Source organism: Zootoca vivipara, chromosome 2 (assembly GCF_963506605.1).
Source record: "Zootoca vivipara chromosome 2, rZooViv1.1, whole genome shotgun sequence".
Classification (NCBI taxonomy): domain Eukaryota; kingdom Metazoa; phylum Chordata; class Lepidosauria; order Squamata; family Lacertidae; genus Zootoca; species Zootoca vivipara.
This window is the reverse complement of record NC_083277.1, coordinates 104,355,024-104,374,538: the sequence shown is the minus strand read 5'-3', so window position 1 is coordinate 104,374,538 and position 19,515 is coordinate 104,355,024. Positions and strand designations below refer to the sequence as shown.

At 42.0% G+C, this 19,515-nt stretch overlaps 1 protein-coding gene across 1 annotated transcript; it reads left to right on the top strand.

Moving 5' to 3' along the window:
• Positions 1–273: 273 nt before the first annotated feature.
• PA2G4 (proliferation-associated 2G4) lies at positions 274–17,701 on the top strand. Its single transcript, XM_035103954.2, has 13 exons — positions 274–614; positions 3,351–3,479; positions 5,425–5,530; positions 5,941–6,010; positions 7,219–7,311; positions 8,135–8,198; positions 10,460–10,538; positions 10,730–10,808; positions 11,076–11,209; positions 11,796–11,890; positions 12,918–13,045; positions 14,923–14,976; positions 15,607–17,701. Exons 1-13 carry the CDS (start codon positions 527–529, stop codon positions 15,670–15,672), a joined length of 1,185 nt encoding a protein of 394 aa, XP_034959845.1. The 5' UTR covers positions 274–526; the 3' UTR covers positions 15,673–17,701.
• The last annotated feature ends 1,814 nt before the right edge of the window (positions 17,702–19,515 follow it).

The following is a 19,515-nucleotide window of genomic DNA, read 5'->3' as shown; positions in this document are numbered from 1 at the left end:
TATGCAGCAAAACTGGCTACACGTGCACACCCAAACTACAACTTCCAGGCGGCACTAATACAGTATATGAACAGGAAGACGACCGATAGAACGAACGTCACCGCATGAGCGGCGGGCGAAGGCGCAACAAGCTGCCCGCAATTCCCCCTCTGGCCATTAGGTGACGCCACTTAAAAGATGGGCGCGCGGGGTTCAGCTTTCCCGTCGTACCTCACGCTGCGCCCGAAGCCTGGCTGGGCCTGGACCCTGACGGGAGTTGTAGTCCTCGGAAGCGGACTCGCTTCCCAGCGTGCCGCGCGCAAAGCCCGCGCGCTCGCTCTCTCCCTCTCCTCTTCCAGCCTCTCTCGCAGTCGGTCTTCTTACTGAGGAGGAGGCGGCGGCGGCGGCGGCGGCTTGAACGACAACGACCTGGGCACGCGGCAGCAGGGGGCAGCGGCAGGAAGGGCTCGAGGCCGGGCGGTGTCGTCGTCGGCTGTGAGGAGAAGAAGAAGGCGCGCCGCGGCGGCGGCGACGGCTCAGTCCGACCATGTCGGGCGAGGAGGAGGCGGCCGAGCTGACGATCGCGGAAGATGTGGTCGTGAACAAGTACAAGATGGGGGGAGAAATAGCCAACCGTGAGTATGGCCCGGCGGCGGGAGCCGTGGGGTTGGGTGGGCGGGCGGGCCTGGGGCCTGGGCGTCGGGCGCCTGCCTGCCTGCCCGCCAGCCTGTGGAGCCCTCAGGGCGGGGGGTGAGGAGGCGAGCTGTCAGGCAGAGCAGGTTTGCTGGGGCGGCCCTGCTTGGGGGGGGGGGTTGTTGTTATCTGCTATTAGCTCCCGGGTGTAGAGTGTGTGTAATATTGCCTAGTAAAATGAGTGCGTGTGTGTGTGGCTGGTCGGTCGTCAAGGCTTGGGGTGAAATATGACCTGGGGGTGGGGGTGGGTTTTTTTTGTTTTTTGTTTGCTCCCGGCTCGTCTGGGTTGAAGTTGAACTCTTGTTAATGGAGGGAGAGTGGAGGACGGGGGGGGGGGGAGAAAAAAACTCTGGACTTGGAGCGACTTGTCTCCCCCTCGCCGCCAAAAAAAGAGAGCGATTTTGGGGGACGTGGGATACTTCCACTCCCTCCCCCGAGAGCCGTTGCCCTTGATAGGTAGGCTGGGAGAGCCGCCCGGCACATGGTGTACTTTCCTTTCTCCTTCCTTGCCTCGGTCAACTCGGAATCTCTAGAAAGCGTTTTAAGGGCTAATTTTAGTCCACTGCCCGCCATTGGGGTGTGTGTTTTTCCCCTCGAAGGGGAAAAGCTCGTTAAGAATAAAAGAAAGCATGTGCATTTAAAAAAATAAATAAAGTTATGTGTTTTGGTTATTTTGAGAGAGGGGCAGGGGAAGAATTGGTTGATCCACGATCCCCTGGGGGAATGGAGCCGCCGTCCTCCAGGAACTGTAAGGCACATGGTCTGCGACTTGCCATGTGCTGCTGGCGCTCTCTCCCGTTCACTATCTTCCGACATCCTGGCTTCCTCCCAGGTTTCCCCTTTTGTTTAAGTGAGGTTTTCTGCTTCGGATCGGATCACCTTCTTCGGGGAACTCTAGGAAGTGGATTGTTAGGATTACAACGAACTAGGGAAAAGGGGAAACAGCTTTTGCAACTCAGCTCTCAACTGCCTGTGTTGGAGGGAGTCATTCCCTGTAGCAAACCGCATATATCTGTACCTCACAGTTGACTTTTGTAGGCCTGAGCATTTACAAAGTGTGAGCACGCACACACTCTCATATTGGGTAGAGAAATACCTTTGCCTGCTCCATTAAATTTTAAAATGCTGCGTCAGGCTTCCAGTTTTTTCAATTTATTTTTTGTGCTGTGAAGGAAGAAAGCAGTTTGTTCAAAGATAAGCTTGCCCTATTGACTGCTTAATTGATGGTACGAGTGCATACTGTAATGTGAGGCTTTTGAACTCAGGAATCCCAGTGGTCTATCCTACATTTGGGATTTACCAAAATCTGGAATGGGATACTTTTTCTTAATGTCATTTACAAACTTCTGCAAACTCTTTCTAGCTAAATTTGAAGGTTAAAAATACTGGCGACTTAACACCAGGTCTCAGCTTTACCATAGAGTTGCAGAATGCACATGGGACAAAACTGTCTCAGCTCTTCTTATGAATGGAGTTAACATTCTTTTCCTTGTTCTCTTCAGCCGATAGGTTAAGATAACATGAAGCAGTTCTTGAAACTTCTGTATTAAAAGGATGAGGATTAAATATTTATGCAAACTTAACTTGAAGAATTAAAACACAGTTTTTTGCCAGTTGTTCCGTAACCTCAGTCCATTGGTTTTATAAAGCTCAACACAAAATATGTTGCAGATACAACAACATGGGTAAAAGCAATTATCACAAGAACAAACTATGATATGGCATTTGAAGACTTATAAAATATACATTAAATTAAATTGTTTTAGACCAGTTTAACCATTGCCCACCAAAGCTAGCTCAGGCAAAAATGTATTGTATTGTTTCTGGAATATTTTCTGGCTTTAGAGAAAACATTACCGGTACCATTTTTCTGATGAGGACACCTTAATTAGACGAGACAGAATCCTCAGCCAATGTTTTTCTCTTTGGCTCACATGCTTTCCATAAATGAAACCATGAAAGACTAGGTGTGCTTTAATCTTAGATTCTCATTAAATGTGAGCATTCTATAGTATTTAAAATTCAAAGTTTCTATAGAGGTAAGGTTGATTAGATTAGAATACGTACTTGGATGAAAAGTTTCTTGGGGACAGAAAGATGCAGGTTTGGAAAAACTACTGCAACCTGTTGTGACCTCATGAGGTGGAGTTGACTTTAGGAATCAGAAGACATTATTAGAGATTCTCAGTTCCCTAAATGGTATAGGTAAGAGTATTCTAATTCAGTAGGCATGCAACAATGAAATTTAAAGTACATTTTGTAGGCAGTTGATGTGGGAATAGAACCTGGATGCCTTGGAATCTAGCAGTGCAGTGTTAAGAAACTGGAATAGAAATGCTGGGAGCCAAATGGCTTCTGGGACCTTTATTGTTAAACTCCTTAGCATTAAGTCTATCCTTAACATGTATTTGCTTTGAAGCCTCAAAGTATATTTCAGTAATACTTGAGTGTCAGCCAGGTACAAAAAAATGGCACCTTGACTTTTTCAGGCGCTTCAAATGGAGAATCTTTAGGCGCAAAATGTGCCTGGCACCCTGCTAATTTTGAACCCTGCTTCAGTGTGAAAAGTTGAGCTATCAATGTTAAATACACTTTCTGAGCTGCGTAGTGTGGCATAGCTTTATGCAACTGTAAAGTGTATTAAAATATTCAGTATGGAGTTTTATCTTTAATTACAGGAGTCCTGCGGACTGTGGTAGAAGCAGCTAAGCCTGGAGTGTCGGTCCTCAGCTTATGTGAGAGAGGGGATGCCATGATTATGGAAGAGACTGGCAAAATCTTTAAGAAAGAGAAAGATATGAAGAAAGGTAACACAATTTTCCAGCTTTATTTTTGACATACATATCATACTGCCTCATTTAAATTACATTCATCATTGAATAGAATTAATTGTACAGTGATGTGGATTGTGGAGCGTGAGATGCAGCAGAAGGACCAACTGCCACCGGCAGACCCAGCCCAGATTTCCAGTGTGACTTGCTGCAGGTTGTTCCAGTGCTTATAGGCTTTTAGGCTTCTGTTAGTTTGTATTCCAGATCTGAATTATTTGTTCCCTTTTGGGCAGATAAATTATACTTCTGAACATCAGGCATTCCATTTTTGTCTAGCTGGAAGCAGTGTAAAAATGCTGCTCACATTTCTGGCAGCTCATGAAATCCAGTTAACTGGAAGGGGAGGATTTGAAATTACTTTTGTTCTGCCCCTAATGGGGTTGATTCAATACTTCGACACCCAGCACATAATTTTCTTTCCCTCTTCTTTGTGTACTTTGAAGTCTGGCAAAAAAAACCCACAAATTTTAAATTGATATGAAACCAACCCATGCTAGATTGCTTTGGGATTTCAGAGTGGCAAAAAAGTATAAAATAAATATTAGCCTTGAGGATATAGGGTCAATGCCGTTTTGAGGACTGTAGCGTTATATGAATGGGGGTGGCACTGTGGGTTAAACCACAGAGCCTAGGGCTTGCCGATCAGAAGGTCGGCGGTTTGAATCCCTGCAATAGGGTGAGCTCCCGTTGCTTGGTCCCAGCTCCTGCCAACCTAGCAGTTCGAAAGCACGTCAAAGTGCAAGTAGATAAATAGGTACCACTCCAACAGGAAGGTAAACGGCGTAAGCAGCTTTGTCATGCTGACCACATGACCTGGAAGCTGTACGCCGGCTCCCTCGGCCAATAACGCGAGATGAGCGCTGCAACCCCAGAGTCGGTCACGACTGGACCTAATGGTCGGGGGTCCCTTTACCTTTACGAACTGTTTACTTAAAAGTACATTGGCATGAGTTTAAGACATGTTGACTCAGTAGACAAAACCATGAATGGATTTGCCTTGTCATGCATGGTAGTTGGCTAATCTGGATCCATATTGATACCTTGACAAGAAAAATCTGTCTTAATCATGCATAACATCATAAATCTTGGATAACAACATAAATATTAAGCACTATATTGGTGCATATTTCACAAAAGTAAGGGCTGGTAGCAAAGATAAGTGGTCAGGCAGCTTTGCATAGTTGTGGAATTACAGAATTGCAGTATGTCTGAAGTCCCATGAAGCTTTATGCTGGAGGAAGATTTTTCATCTCTTTTCTCCCTCCCCCCCCATTTCCTCCCACACAGTTCTTGAGGGTCCAGAGCAGCTTTTTAGGGTCAGTGGGCTGCAAAGGAAAATGGAACTGGTGAAAATCACTCCATCCTACCTCCCTAGGGAGCAAAGTTCCATGCATGGGATCTCTGAATCCAAGCCATTGAATTACTGGCTCTGCAGTAGCATTATGATCTGTTGGAAAAGTAGCACATTACTGTCTGAAAAGGTGTTTCATAAATTATTCCAGGTCACACCTTAAGCCTCTCCCTCTAAGCACTGACCAAGCCCAGCTCATTTTATACTGAGGAAGCTGCCAAAGTTACAAGACAGGTTGGTGCAGCTGCAGCAGCTCTAGTACCACTCACAGTGTCAGCAGAAAAAGGATAACAATCCAACCTAGTCATTATGGGATTGATGTAGTCTTTGAATTACATAGGGCAACTTGTGTCCCAAATCCAAATGTCTGGTTTAGGGACCCATGTTGTGATACTTATTTCTGTCCTGCTTTTTAAAAAAGTTGTCAGAACAATGTCTGATACACAATCTAAATCACATTAAAACACTAACACTTATACATACCAGTAACTATTATATTTGTGAGATGGAAAACTGTTACAGGGCTTGTGTAGATTGTATGATCTCATCACTGCTCCCTTTTTTGTGTAGGTATTGCCTTCCCCACAAGTATATCGGTAAATAACTGTGTCTGTCACTTCTCCCCCTTGAAGAGTGACCAGGATTACATTCTCAAAGATGGTGATTTGGTCAAAATGTAAGCAACTCCATTCACTTTCTTGGGTTATCTATTGGCTTACTAACTTTTACCCTCAGCTGTATGTTTTAAGCTGGTCTGCTCAGAGTGCAGTATGCTGTATATGGTACCTCTGAGCCAGATCTTTGAGGACCAAAGTTATTGTTGGTACAGGTATGTGTCTGTTTTTTAGTTTAGTGTGGATTTCCCTTGACAAATGAGACACATTTTAATGGTTCTGCCCTGCTTCCTAAGCAGAGATTGTCACTTTAACGGCTATGGTGCCAACTATTGCATGTACCATAATGGTTTAATAGGGTCAGAATGTGGAAGTAAAGTGCCATGTAAGCAGATTTTTAAAGCCTTTAGTGTTGCAGAAGTTTTCTTATTGCTAACTGTGGTTTAAATCTTTTTCCCTTTTCATGTTACAGTGACCTGGGAGTCCATGTTGATGGCTTCATAGCAAATGTAGCTCACAGTTTTGTCATTGATGCATCAAAGGTAAATCTCCTGCATGTGGCTTTGAGTAGCATGTGCACGTGCTACTTTCAAGACAGGCTTGGCCCCAGTAGGGGGAAATAATATGAGCAGCATCCTTAAGTAGAACTGGCTTGCTAGTTACTCATTTGCAGCTATAGCTACTAAGAAGTAGGATGGGTCAATGTTCTGAAAGTATGTAATACAAATATCATACTTGTATAAAGTGTTCCATATGTTCTGGGCACAAACAGAATGTGTTTCCTATTTGGGTTTGCTGGATTTTCATATCACTTTTAAGGACATTTCTTTTATGCAACACTTAGTGCTGAGAACGTTTGTCCTGGGTAACTTTGCTCATTGCATTATCTGCAAGGGGTTGCGTTTCTTGATGTATAGTGGCAATCCACCCCATTGCCAAGAATGTGGGACAGCTGTATTGATCAGTCACTCCATCGGGTGCTGTACATTAATGTGTAACTTCTTAAATGGCGTGTCCTATTCAACTTGGCCAAAGTTGCAAGCTAAGTAAAATTCTAAATTATCATAACTGCAGCTCTTCAAAGTATGCAAGGCAAAATAAATTAATAATAATATACTATATTCCTGGAAAGGCTGCATTAAAATAAACTTTTGAATTTCTACACAATTGCTGGAAACGTAGCCAGATTTTTTGGGTCACTTTGGTGTCTCAAGCATTCTGGTGTGGATTGAGAACTCTTGTCAGTTCGGTTTATTTAACTATAGCTCATGCTGATTTAGCATCTAAGGCAAAAGAAAAGAGTGACTTGTAGGGCTGGATAATATTTGAATCCCATTTGTGAATTAAGGGAGTGGCAAAATACTTTCAGCAGCCTTCCAAACACAGGTGCTCTCCATATCTTTAGGACTTCCAACTCCTTTGTTTCCTTGTAAGCATGGCCAGTGTTCAGAGACTGTAGGAGCTGTAGTCCAAAACATGTGCAAGTTATCTGATTGAGAAGGGCACAATTCAATCAGTTAAACACTTTTAAAAGCCCTATTGAATCCAACAGGATGGGATTCAGATAAGACTTAAACCCTTTCACTGGAATCAATGGGACAAGAGTGCTTAATTTTAGCTCGTTTACTCCATTCATATTTTGTGCAGCTGTACTGTGTCTTTAGGATTTGTCAATGAGAAAACTCTTGGCACTTTTCACCCCTTAGGAGTAAATGCTTATATGAATATTAGTTTTCTCCTACCATTTCAGGAAACTCCAGTGTCAGGTCGCAAAGCTGATGTCATCAAAGCTGCTCACCTCTGTGCTGAAGCTGCTCTGCGTTTGGTTAAGCCTGGAAACCAGGTGACAATGGGTGGCTACTTTTTACATGAATTGGTTTCATGTTTCAGGATGGGTGACCAGAGGTTATGACCACAGATCCAAACCTCAACTTACTCTGAACATACAAATAAAAAATCATTGGCTTACTCTGGGAAGAGTTATTAAACTGTTCTAAGGGCAGCTGGCCATAGATAACAGAAATGCTCTCTGGAGTGAGGAGGTCTTTGCTTGTGAAAAGGTAGTAGTTACTGAAGAGTTTGTATTTTCATTAGTCTTTCTGCAAATGGCTGAAGGTTCTTGGGTATTTCCTCCCCCCCCCCCCGAACATGATAAGAAGTATTTGGCAGCTGAGCATTTGTTTAGTCTAATGACAATTTTAGGACAGGATGTAGAAAGTTCTGCTTTTCCCTTCCAGTAATGCCCTCCTAGTCTCAGGCAGTATGTTTATGCTGCAGCATTGAAAACAAGAAATTTTAGATTTTATTACATTATTATTGACGATTAATCTCTGCCTCAATTATATAGCATATATAACCATTTCAGTGGTAATTCTATTCAGCTTCTCACCATTAAAAGTTCTGTATGAAAAGATCATTGTCATTTACAGTGCCTTGTACAGTATACTGGAATGTTTAGGCCGCTTCTAATGCTGAACAACTTTCTGTTGAAGGCTTGGAATTTATAGGGTTTTTTTTACTGTGCAGGGAGGGGGGAATACATTTATGATCTGCTTCTCCAAAATAATAGCCAGTGTTGGAGCCATTAAACTGAGTTGATCACAGGTTTCACTGCAGAATATGATCCAATTCAGCTTTAAATGCCAATATTGATCCTTTTCCAATAGAATTCACAAGTGACAGATGCCTGGAACAAGATAGCTCATTCATTTAACTGCACACCCATTGAAGGTAAGGATTAGCTAACTGAACAATGAAATGAGACAGCAGAAATAGAAGAGCATTTAACATAGCAATGATCCTTCTTTAGAGTTTGAAAGTATTGGAAGTGTTAGTAGTTGTTGTGAGGATACACATCTGCTTTTGATGTTTGGATTACTTTGGTATAACATGGTTGTAAATAAATATTCTCTTTAGAGCTCCTGGGATGCTTCACTGTACAAATTACTCCTGTGCTTCTAGCCTGCCCATCTGGCTAAAAGAACTGACTGCTTAAATTTGGGGTCACAGTTTAGGGCACAGGGTAATATGCTTTGAGGAACTTTGTTAGAAACTGAAATAGATGATCAGGGTATTAAGCTGAACTATTCATATTGCTTTTATTTTGTTGATTGCACCAAAGTCAAATAAGTCACCTTTGGGAGCAGTTTACAAAATAAGCTCACTGTAGGCAATAGCAAGGTAAAAGAAATGTGCTGTTTTAGTGATGTGTTATGGAAGTGTTCTCGGCCACCAGTCTGTTAAGGTATTAGGCCACCCTGCAAAAAAATGTGGTTCTAAGGTTAGATTTTTTTCACATACAATGTCTTGTAGATCTGTGGTGTGCCTATGTAGGAAAAAAAAATGTCAGCACAGTGAGGAGGAGGCTGCTCAAGCTGTCAAGGGAATCTAAGCAGCTACTGTTTTGGAAACATTCAAGTGTTATAATCATCCAGTCACTGGCAGCACTTTATGAAACTAAACAGAGCTCCTTTCTCTCAAGGTCAAGCCTTATTTCTCTCTCCACCAGCCCCCTGCCAATAGAAAGGTGTTATTTCCTTGCTCAAAGCTTGTGGTGTGGAGGGCAGATAAGACATGGCTTTCCCTAGATTGAATCTTAAATATTGAAGATGTGCATCAAAGCAGGAAGGAATGCTTTGGTGTACTGATCCAGATTGTGTCAGAGGGTGGTATGGGGAAGAGAATAAATAGAATGGACAAATTGCTCTGGGCACATCATTTGTCTTTGGATGAGCAGGAACGCTTTGTTTGGTGACCCTGGATGTTAGAAGTCCCTGTAGTACTACCTGACACAGTGTTTCAGGCTTGAAATGGAAAGGTCTTTTTAAAAGTCCCAGGTTAAATATGTCACCTTTTGTAAGGGCCCATTTAACACTTCTAAGCTTTCTTCCTGCATAGTACAAAATCCATGGGCTTCTAAGTAGTCTTTCCCTTACTAATTGTGCCCCCTGAAGCAATTTCAGACCCCTGTTGTTTGTGACCTGTTCCCACTCCTGAAGAAATCAGTGGGGACTGGGGCAAGAGGATGCTTTTATTGTGTTGTGTGCTGCTTCTCTCCCTGGATTCAGATGCATACAATAGAGTTGGTAGTTTTTGCAGTGTTGCAACTATCCAGCTGTGCCACAGTCTGCTTGTGAATGAGACCGAAATGGAGATAAACATACAATATTTCAGACCTGCATCTAAAGATTTATTTAGATTTTAAACATGCATTATGAATGAGAGAGTTTAGAAACAGACACGTCATACTTGTGAAATTACCAGTGTCAGAATTGGGTGCAGCTGTCTGTCAAGTGCAAACTCGTCTGCAAATCCATAGTGTCATAGTATGGAGAGACTCTTAGTGTGCGAGGTACTGGGAGAGTGCTGTTAAGTTCAGCAAGGAGCAAGGAAAGATTGAGGAGCACAGAACTGGAGCATAAAAAGATAAATTGGAGGAAAGGGTAAAGAGATTGTGATGCAGAAAATAGAGATGAAGTTCAGTGTGCATGCTATGCAGTAGAAGGCAAAAGAGAGGGTTAAAATAGTACCGTAAGTTGCAGAAAGAGAAAAGAATATGTTGGTGGGAAGAGGGGAGGAGAAGGTTAACAGAGTAGCCTACGGAGTTGACTCTTAGTTATTTTAAAATCTTTAACTCCTTACTGTAAATAGCTTTGAATTTTTTTATATAAATTAAGCCATTTATAAGTTGACTAAATAAAATAATAATAATGTGGCAAAAAGGCTTTTATTTAGTAGAAATGGTGATGTAACTGTCTTATTAATAAAGCAGCCATCAGCTATTGGAATTGTGAATACCTATCCCAGGCTACACTTAGTGTAAATTTGAAACTGTTTTTTAACAAGCACACGCAGACCTTTGGGCATATGACAAGATGTGTCTCTGATCTTTGCTTTAAAAAAAAGAAAGAAAGTGCAGTGCCTTGGATTATCAGCGGTGATTCACTGGCTGCTTTGCAACTCCAGTGCTAATAGATACCCTTTCTTGACAGGGATGCTATCACACCAGCTGAAGCAGCATGTGATAGATGGGGAGAAGACTATCATCCAGAACCCCTCAGACCAGCAAAGGTACATGTCTCTTGTCTGGAATTGTTGCCAAGCCATTTTGTGTTTGTGCCTTTTGGGCAGTAGGAGTGCAGATGTGTTGTAAGATGAAACATGACTTAGAATTAGTATCTTGCTTCATATTGACTCCCAAACAATGTTCAAATGGTGGTGGTCTTCTATTTTCATGTGTGTGTGTGCTTCCTTAAATCTAGAAAGGACCATGAAAAAGCAGAATTTGAGGTCCATGAAGTTTATGCCATTGATGTTCTCATCAGCACTGGAGAAGGAAAGGTAAGTGTCCTTGCTTAACACATGTTCTATAATCAGGTGCCATACAAGTTCGGCAACTTTATCTAAAGTGACAAGGATGTTAACTTCCTGGTTTAGATTGTTTGGTGCAGTGTCTTAAAAGCCAGTTAAGTTGGGAAATGCTCTACATAACCACAATCGTACCCCAAAAAACATCCTTTACCCTCTTTTACTCTCTTGCTACCTTCCTTTTCATCATATAAGTAAATATGCTGCTAAAACTGTCTTTAATGACTTGAATGTCTTTAGGCAAAGGATGCTGGGCAGAGAACTACAATTTACAAAAGGGACCCTTCCAAGCAATATGGTTTGAAAATGAAAACTTCCCGTGCCTTTTTCAGTGAGGTGGAAAGACGCTTTGATGCTATGCCATTCACACTCAGGTACTCTTTGTTTTCTGGTGCATCTGTGCATACACTTGGCAACAGAGATTCCACTTGATAGTTCAATGGTTGAATGGTTCCTACCATTGTAGTCATGTCTCTTGCATGTAAAGTGAAGGGGATGTTTTCTGAGTTATATTGCTTTTCCTAGTTTAAGCTGTGTGTAGAATGCTAGCCTCGTACTACAAGTAATAAGCAGAATTGTTAAGTGCTAAAGAAATCAAAATGTTGTACTAAGAGAAATTGAATTCCACAGCCTATATAAGCTGCGCAAGTGTCTTGCTTATTTTGTAACTGTGGTAACTGCTAACTGGGAAGGGGGCATTGAAACCCTGGGCGCAAGATTTTACTCTGCTATCCCTTGTGAGATTGTTCCAGCATCTCCGTACTCCAAGTTAAGTGGGGTGGGAAGTTGAGATTAGTAGGGACTTGAATTCTGTGTCCAGTAACATGTTCTATATTTTGTGTGCATCTGCACAATATATAAGCATTCTTTGGTACTAGGACACTGCAGTTCTTATAGTAACCAAAGGATACAGAAAAGCCTACACAAACCGTTTTTTGTTTTTATGTTTGTTCCATACAGGGCATTTGAGGATGAAAAGAAGGCAAGGATGGGAGTAGTAGAATGTGCTAAACATGAGCTGCTACAGCCTTTTAATGTCCTCTATGATAAAGAAGGTAAGCACTTGTGTCTGAATGTCAGAGCAATTTTTGTCTTGCTTTGGGGCTTGGCGGTTGGCTGCTCTGACTAATTATTATGCACTATTTTACCTTTAGAAAGATATGCTGAATTGATGCACTCTTTTGTTGCCCCAATATTTTTCTTGTTGAAAGAACTCTTCTGAGAGCACTTAAATTATAGAACGGAATGTACGTTTTGAATACAGATACATGCTTCATAACGGAGATCTTTGCTTTTTGGTTAAATTTGGGGGATCACAGTTAGAGACTAGGACACATATTTTGTGTCACTTGCAAGAGTGCGCAAATATGCTTGCAAGTGGTAAGCACATCTCTTCACCTGGTAAATACATTTGTGATGAAGGCAGACTGAAGGATGGGCAGGGGCTTGTCTCTGGTTTTGGAAACAGAAGCAGTGAGACTTTTTTTTTTTTTTTTTGCTTTGGAGTACTTCTGAAGCCCAGTGCAACTGCAGGGGTGAACACTTCAAGCCTAGAAGAAAGGCTTCATTCCTGCAGTTGTTGTGTTTTAGCAGGTGCTCCAAAGCAGCAAAACAACTCAGTGCTCCTGAGCAACTACTTATCCAGTTAGTTACACTCAATTTTAGAGTGTCTTTCAAAGGAGAGGGGCAGGATTGTTGACAACTACACATTTTGGTTGATTACCAGTTCAGCCACAACTGTGGACCCCTGGACACTTGCAGTAATATCTTAGACCAGTGAGAGATGAGTGTGTGGTTTGCTGCTGCTTGAATAAGAACCTCAACAGTAGTGCTTTTAAAAGTTCAGGTGGGCTAAGGTTAGGTAAAAAGGGAAGGAAACCTGCTCTAATTTGGATACTTGAAATGAACATCTCCATGGCAAGTTCTCATACCTGTTTTTCCACTATTGTAGCAGATCTGTCTGAACCAAACCAATCTTACCTCTTGGTTCTTTTTTCCCCCTTGTATGCTTGTCAAACCCTTGATGTAGGCAGTTGTCTAATATGGTGCATGGCTCATCTTTCTCTTCTTTCCCCCACTCAGGAGAGTTTGTTGCCCAGTTTAAGTTCACGGTGCTTTTAATGCCCAATGGCCCCATGAGGATAACTAGCGGTCCTTTTGAGCCTGAACTCTACAAATCAGAATTTGAGGTGCAAGATGCAGATCTGAAGGTCAGTGGAATTACAGTGTTCTTTGTATAAGTGGCCAGAGTTCCAGGAACAAATGTTGTCACAGTAGAGAGAACTGCTTGAGTTTCCTATTCCCAGTGTAAATGTGATGAGATAAAAATTGATAGTTCTTGTTATTCCCAGTACCTATTCATTACTAAAGCTGGGGAAGGCGTTCCAAGAAAGCAGGGACAAATTTGGGGTCCAAAGTAGGTTTTAACATGTTGAGGGTAGCCCATTAGAGAAGAAGAAAAGCATTTAAAAATAAAGTAAGCTTGCAACTTACACATTTAACTTGCATGCATTCAGCTTTACATGCTTGGAAAAAAGGGAGTGGGCAGGGGGGTGGCAATTCCGCATGCCACTACACCCAATCTGTTTTGACTACAGTGGTAACTCAGGTTACAGACGCTTCAGGTTACAGACTCCGCTAACCCAGAAAAAGTACCTCGGGTTAAGAACTTTGCTTCAGGATGAGAACAGAAATTGTGTGGCAGCAGAGGGGAGGCACCATTAGCTAAAGTGGTACCTCAGGTTAAGAACGGACCTCTGGAACGAATTAAGTTCTTAACCTGAGGTACCACTGTATATGCGATTTTGGCTTTGGGGACAATCCCTGGAACATAATACCCACATAAGTTGCAGGCTTACTGTAGTGTTTCTTTAGAACAGAAGTGGAGAACATTTTTTGGTCAAAAGACCATGTTTCCTCTTGGCCAACCTTCTAGGGGTTGCATGCCAGTGGTGAGTCTTGCCCAAACAAAAGTAGATATGGCAAGCCAAGGTATGCCCCCCCCAAAAAAACCCACAGAGATACTACATATACAGCCCATGCTTCTGTTTCCCACTTCCCAAAATCTGCCTTGAAAGAAGCAATTCTATTTGAGCCAATGAAAAGCTTAATTGTGGTGCCACAATGTTCTTCATGGGATCACAGCAGTGAGCATGCACACGAAAGCTCATACCAATGACAAACTTAGTTGGTCTCTAAGGTGCTACCGGAAGAATTTTTTTTGGGGGGGGAAGGTGAGAGTTAACTCTTCTATCTCCAGCTATGACACCACCACCCTACAATTAGACTTTGGAAGGGAGGAAATATTCTGTTTGCTTCTACCATGCTTTTTCAAGGCTGTGGCAGGGGAATGAGGTGAGGAGAGGACTCTGTGGGCTGGATGTAGAGGCCCCAGGGACTGTTTCGGGTCCATAGTTCCTCACCCTTCTGGGATTACTGTGTGTCACAAATATCGCCCTGTCGTGCATTGAATGGGTACTTGTATTAACTTTCCATTGACCAGGCAAGATAAGTGCTAAGAAGAAAAAGCCTCCCCTCCCCTAGCTTTTGTGCCTTTTTTTAAGTACAAAAATGTTTCAGGTATGTGAGATATCGTGTTTAAGCCATTTGCTTCTTCTTTCTAAAGAGCTAGTAAAGTTTTTTTGTTGTGAATTGTAATGAGGTGTAAGAACAAGATGAGTGAGTTCATAGAAAGCTGTTTTGAATTAAAACCAAAATGATTTTGAAGGCTGTTTTACACAAAGGAAACATGCAACTCCCCTGCCCCTTGCAATTCTTCTTTCCTCTTCTTAGGAAAATTTAAATGACAATTTTATAAGCTTGTAATTTCTAAAGAGGCACTGTGAGGCTCCCAGACTCACTACTGTTGAGTAATTCTCTGCAAGCAGGTGAAACTAGAAGTTGCTGGCTCCAAAGGATGCATAGCTCAGCTTTATGTGAGGCTAATTGTTAGTCCCAATATGTGCCAAGCATTCTAGGACTGGCTGCATTCCTTTATGGCTGGCAGTGATTTTCCCTTCCTTGTTGTCTTAGAAGTAATCGCACTCTAGGTATCTCCTTTTGCTTCTGACATTTTTCCCTCTTCCAGGCACTCCTACAAAGCTCAGCAAGCCGTAAGGCCCAAAAAAAGAAGAAAAAGAAGGTACTTGGTTGTGTTTGTGTGCTAATCTCATTACATTTTTAAAATATTGTAACCTGCTCTGAGGTTTAAAAATCTGTGGACAGATTTTTAAAATATTATTATTATTATTATTTGTTACTATAAATTGTGTTGTTGCCATCATATGGCTCTTGAAGACGATGAGACCTCAGATTACTATGTTGATGCCTCAGCTCAGAGGTGGGGAACTTCTGGCCTGTTGGCCTATTTAGGCCTGGCCATATGGTCTGCGAAGGTATTTTGGCCAAGCCACACCCACCTACCCAACACCTGGTGTCATGTATGATGTCAGATGAGGGGCAGGTACAGGCAGGACTTGGACAAAAGGGCCTTTGCAGGCACCACTGTTGGTGGTGCCTGCAAACCCCCTCGCTCAGTACTTCCCAAGCACTTGACAATCAGCTGATGAGAAATTTCATGCAAACCTTACAAAGAAAAATCCAACTTCATATGGTTTTGGGCAGACATTCCTTTGAAAGCTGAAGTGTCCTCTTTAAAACTGTTAATAACTGAACTATTTAATGCTGTGTCTGGGTTTTTTTGCAAACTGTTCCTTTCCCCCCTAAGTATTAGCTTCAGTTTCAGTTAATATCTCCCCCTTTGTTCCTCTAGGCCTCCAAGAATGCCGAGAACGCCACAACAGGGGAAACAGCAGAAGAGAATGAGACTGGTGACTGAACAGCTCTGACCGCCTCTGCGTAGCACCTGATTCTTTCTCTCACATGCCCCAACTCAAAACAAGAGAAACAAATATCCATTTACGGCTGTTTGTCTCATAGGACCAAATGACAAATAGCCTGGACTTCCCACAGAGTGTAACCAGTTGTGACTGACTTTGCCACTGAGGGAGGAGTCTCTTGGCCACTTCAGAATACTTTTAAAAGTATGAAATAATAAAATCAGGAGTAAAAACTAGCCTACATCCAGTCTTTATAGCCTTTGATACTACTTATGCTCATTAGAGGTGAACAAATACAGTTCTGAGTTTTCCTCTAGTTCTCCTCTCCCCCGCCCATTCCTTTTTACAAGTACTCTGATTCCTCTGAAAAATCCTCAAGTTTCTTTTCACAACTGAAGTTAAAAATGCAAAAGCTCTTGGGTTTAGAATTTCATTACATGCAGTTAATGTAACTTGCATGCCTTCTTGCTATAATAATCTTCAGTCATTTTTTTTCTGGCTTAAACCATATAGGACATTCTTAGGGTTCTTTTGTGTGTGTGTTTCTTTTTAAACTATCAACCTTGTATTTTTAAAGTTGACAGGAAGCTGGTTTAAAGATCATTCTCCGAGTAGATAGCTTGTCTTCGTAAAGATTCTACATTTCTTTTAATTTGTGTGATTTTTTTTAAAAAAAATAATAATTACCCCAGTGCAAAAATGTGGTAACTCTCTTACAAATCCTTTGAGACAAAACTAATACCTGCAGCTTCCTCCCTCTAGTTTTCATTTGACATTTTATTCATCTGCACTTGTCTGTTGCTTTTTGTGGACTAAAGATGGTTATCCAGTGGTTATCCATCTGCTAACAGGAAGAACCTGTCAGTGGAATAGAGAAGGCAGGCAATTTTTTCGCTATTTCCCCTCTCCTTTGCAGCCCTCTGTGCTCCTCAGATCTGCTCTGGAAGGTCACCCAGCCTTCTGGAGCAGATTTAAGGGGTTGCAGGGGTTGTGTGGAAAGAGGGAATAGCCAAAAATTGCCTGTCTTCCCTATTCCACCGACAGATTGCTTCAGTCAGTGCATGGACACTTGGATATTTCCATTCAACTTGCCACTGCTCAGGTTGATAAGTCGTATAAAGTAGGATTTTTCAGAAAAATTCCCTCCAAACATCTTTTTTACATGAATGAATGCAATGCTATGTAAGTGGTTGGACCTGGTATAAGCTCTTTGTGGGAATCACTTTTCTATAGTATGTCTTTTTAAATTGTCCAATTGAATTGTATATGATTGTGGGATTTTTTTTCTATTGTATTCCTAACCAGGTCCCTGTCTAAGACACTTACTGTAGCTGAATTGAAGACCTGTCTTGTTAGGAGGGGGAGCTCTTATGCTCTCTGGCAGGCAAAGTCCTTCTTGACCAATACATCTGGATTTCAAATATATAAAAATTTTTTTAAAAAAATTACAGTTACTACCAAAGTTTTAAGTCCATAAAAGGAAATAAACACATGTCTTTTTTTCCCTGAAAAACCTTTTCCATCACTCTTTGTAAACTTTCTACTTTTGATTTCTACTCTGTTCTCTTGCTCTTTTGTAAGGGTTGCTTTCAGTGCTGCATTTGGGAGGTAAAATTGGGAACATGTTGAGCGGAGGTTGAATCGTATGAAAGTGAGCCTGGAGGATCATGCACAAGACTTGCAATTAACTGCCATTTTAGTTTTGAACTGCTCCCATTTTGTTAACCATGAACAAGGGAGGGGGGAGAACTTGTTCAAACGAGGAATATTTTAGCATTTATAAGTAAATATGTTTTCGTACCGCCTTTCCATAAAGGAAAGGCTTGAGTTCAGCCACATTACCAGTTTATAAACCACTAAGACTTGCTGGCGGTTAATTTAATTTTCTATCTTTATTTTGAAACTTCAAGGCAATTGTATCTCTTGATTTGAAAAAAAAAATGCATTTGGAAATTTTGGAAGAAAATTCCCACAAACTGTTCTGTAACTTGATTTTTTTCCAAATAAAATTGATTAGTGACACCTCTGGATAGATGAATGGGTCTACTATGTTGAGGGGGTGGAGGGATCTGGAGTCTTTCGGACCTAAATGTGGAATGCATGAAGAAATGTTCCATCTTTTATACATTTATTAGCCATGATGACAGAGGATGTTAAAATGTTGAATTCTCTTGATGATTCTAAACTGCTGTAGTCTCCAAAGTTCTAAATATCCAGAACATGCTGAAAATCTTTAGGAGTGCAGCTCTCCTGGTTAGTGTGTGTGTAGTGGTTAAGAGCGGTAGACTCGTAATCTGGGGAACCAGGTTCGCGTCTCCGCTCCTCCACATGCCGCTGCTGGGTGACCTTGGGCTAGTCACACTTCTCTGAAGTCTCTCAGCCCCACCCATCTCACAGGGTGTCTGTTGTGGGGGAGGAAGGGAAAGGAGAGCCGCTTTGAGACTCCTTCGGGTAGTGATAAAGCGGGATATCAAATCCAAACTCCTCCGCCTCTTCTTATATCACCTTACTGATTAGCAGCTTTTGGGAGGGTAGATGGTAGTATTATTACATTATCTCTTCATTTTAATGTCCATGAAGGAGACGTAAGCATTATTTAAGTCTCTATTGCAGGAAGCAGGAGTGGGGAACCTGTACCTCTCCAGGTGTGTTTGAGCCCAAACTCCCATCATTCCTAGCCACCATAACCAGTGGCCCCTGATGATGGGATTTGTGGTCCAACCCAATCTGGTGAGCCACAGTTCCCACATTCCTGGCATAGTGAAACTTGCTCTCTCTGCTACCATTTTAGAAGGGTAAAATAATGAGATTCTTAATGCTTGGCCTATGATATGTTATATTTATTCTTTGCTGTTAAGCCAGAGAGAAAGCTCCTTACATTCTGGCATTAATGGGATATGGTTCAGTGTCCTGGTTATTCTAACACAGGCATCGCCAACCTGTGGCTCTCCAGATGTTTTGGCCTACAACTCCCATGATCCCTAGCTAAAAGGACCAGTGGTCAGGGATGATGGGAATTGTAGACCAAAACATCTGGAGGGCCGCAGGTTGAGGATGCCTCTTCTAACAAATCTCATTATCCTGATCCCATGGTGTGCCAGGCCATACAGCAGTAGTTGACTAGGCATGCAGTACATATGCAGCGCAGGTGGAAAACTGCCTCCTGAGTATTCTACATTGGCATTGCAGTAGCTGTTGATAAAGCTGTACCTTGCAAGAGAATGCCATGTGATGACTTGTTCAACCTGACATCTTGTAACATTCTCCAAAGTGTTGAGAAAAAGGTCCTTACAACACAGTTGAGTTGCCCTTTACCACACATTGAATGAAGTGCAAGAACTGCTGTGTTATGATGGATATGTGTAACTGAGAAGGCATAGATCATTGTTAAGGGGGCTTTAACAGGATGCCATTTAGTGAGATGCCTTGTCTTTGGCGACCACTTGTAGCCGAGCAAGATTGTCTTCCATGAACACATTCTTAACAGTGTGTCCATAAGTGACTGTGGAGGCCAATTCTGGATCTGCACATCCACAGTGGGGACATATGTTTCCTGGCGTGATCACAGTGAGGATTTGCCAAACATGCCTTCCTCTTGGGTTCGTGCTTCTTCAAAGTCCAGGACGCCTTTGGTCAAGGCTGTTCTCCAACTGGAGCGATCGCAGGCCCACGATTCCCACTTGTCTGTGTTTATACTACATGAACAGGGAAGTTTTTAATGTGTGACATTTTAATGTATTTTTAATCTTTGTTGGAAGCCGCCCAGATGGGCGGGGTACAAATAATAATAATAATTATTATTATTATTATTATTATTATTTAAGATTTGCCTTGAGAGCATC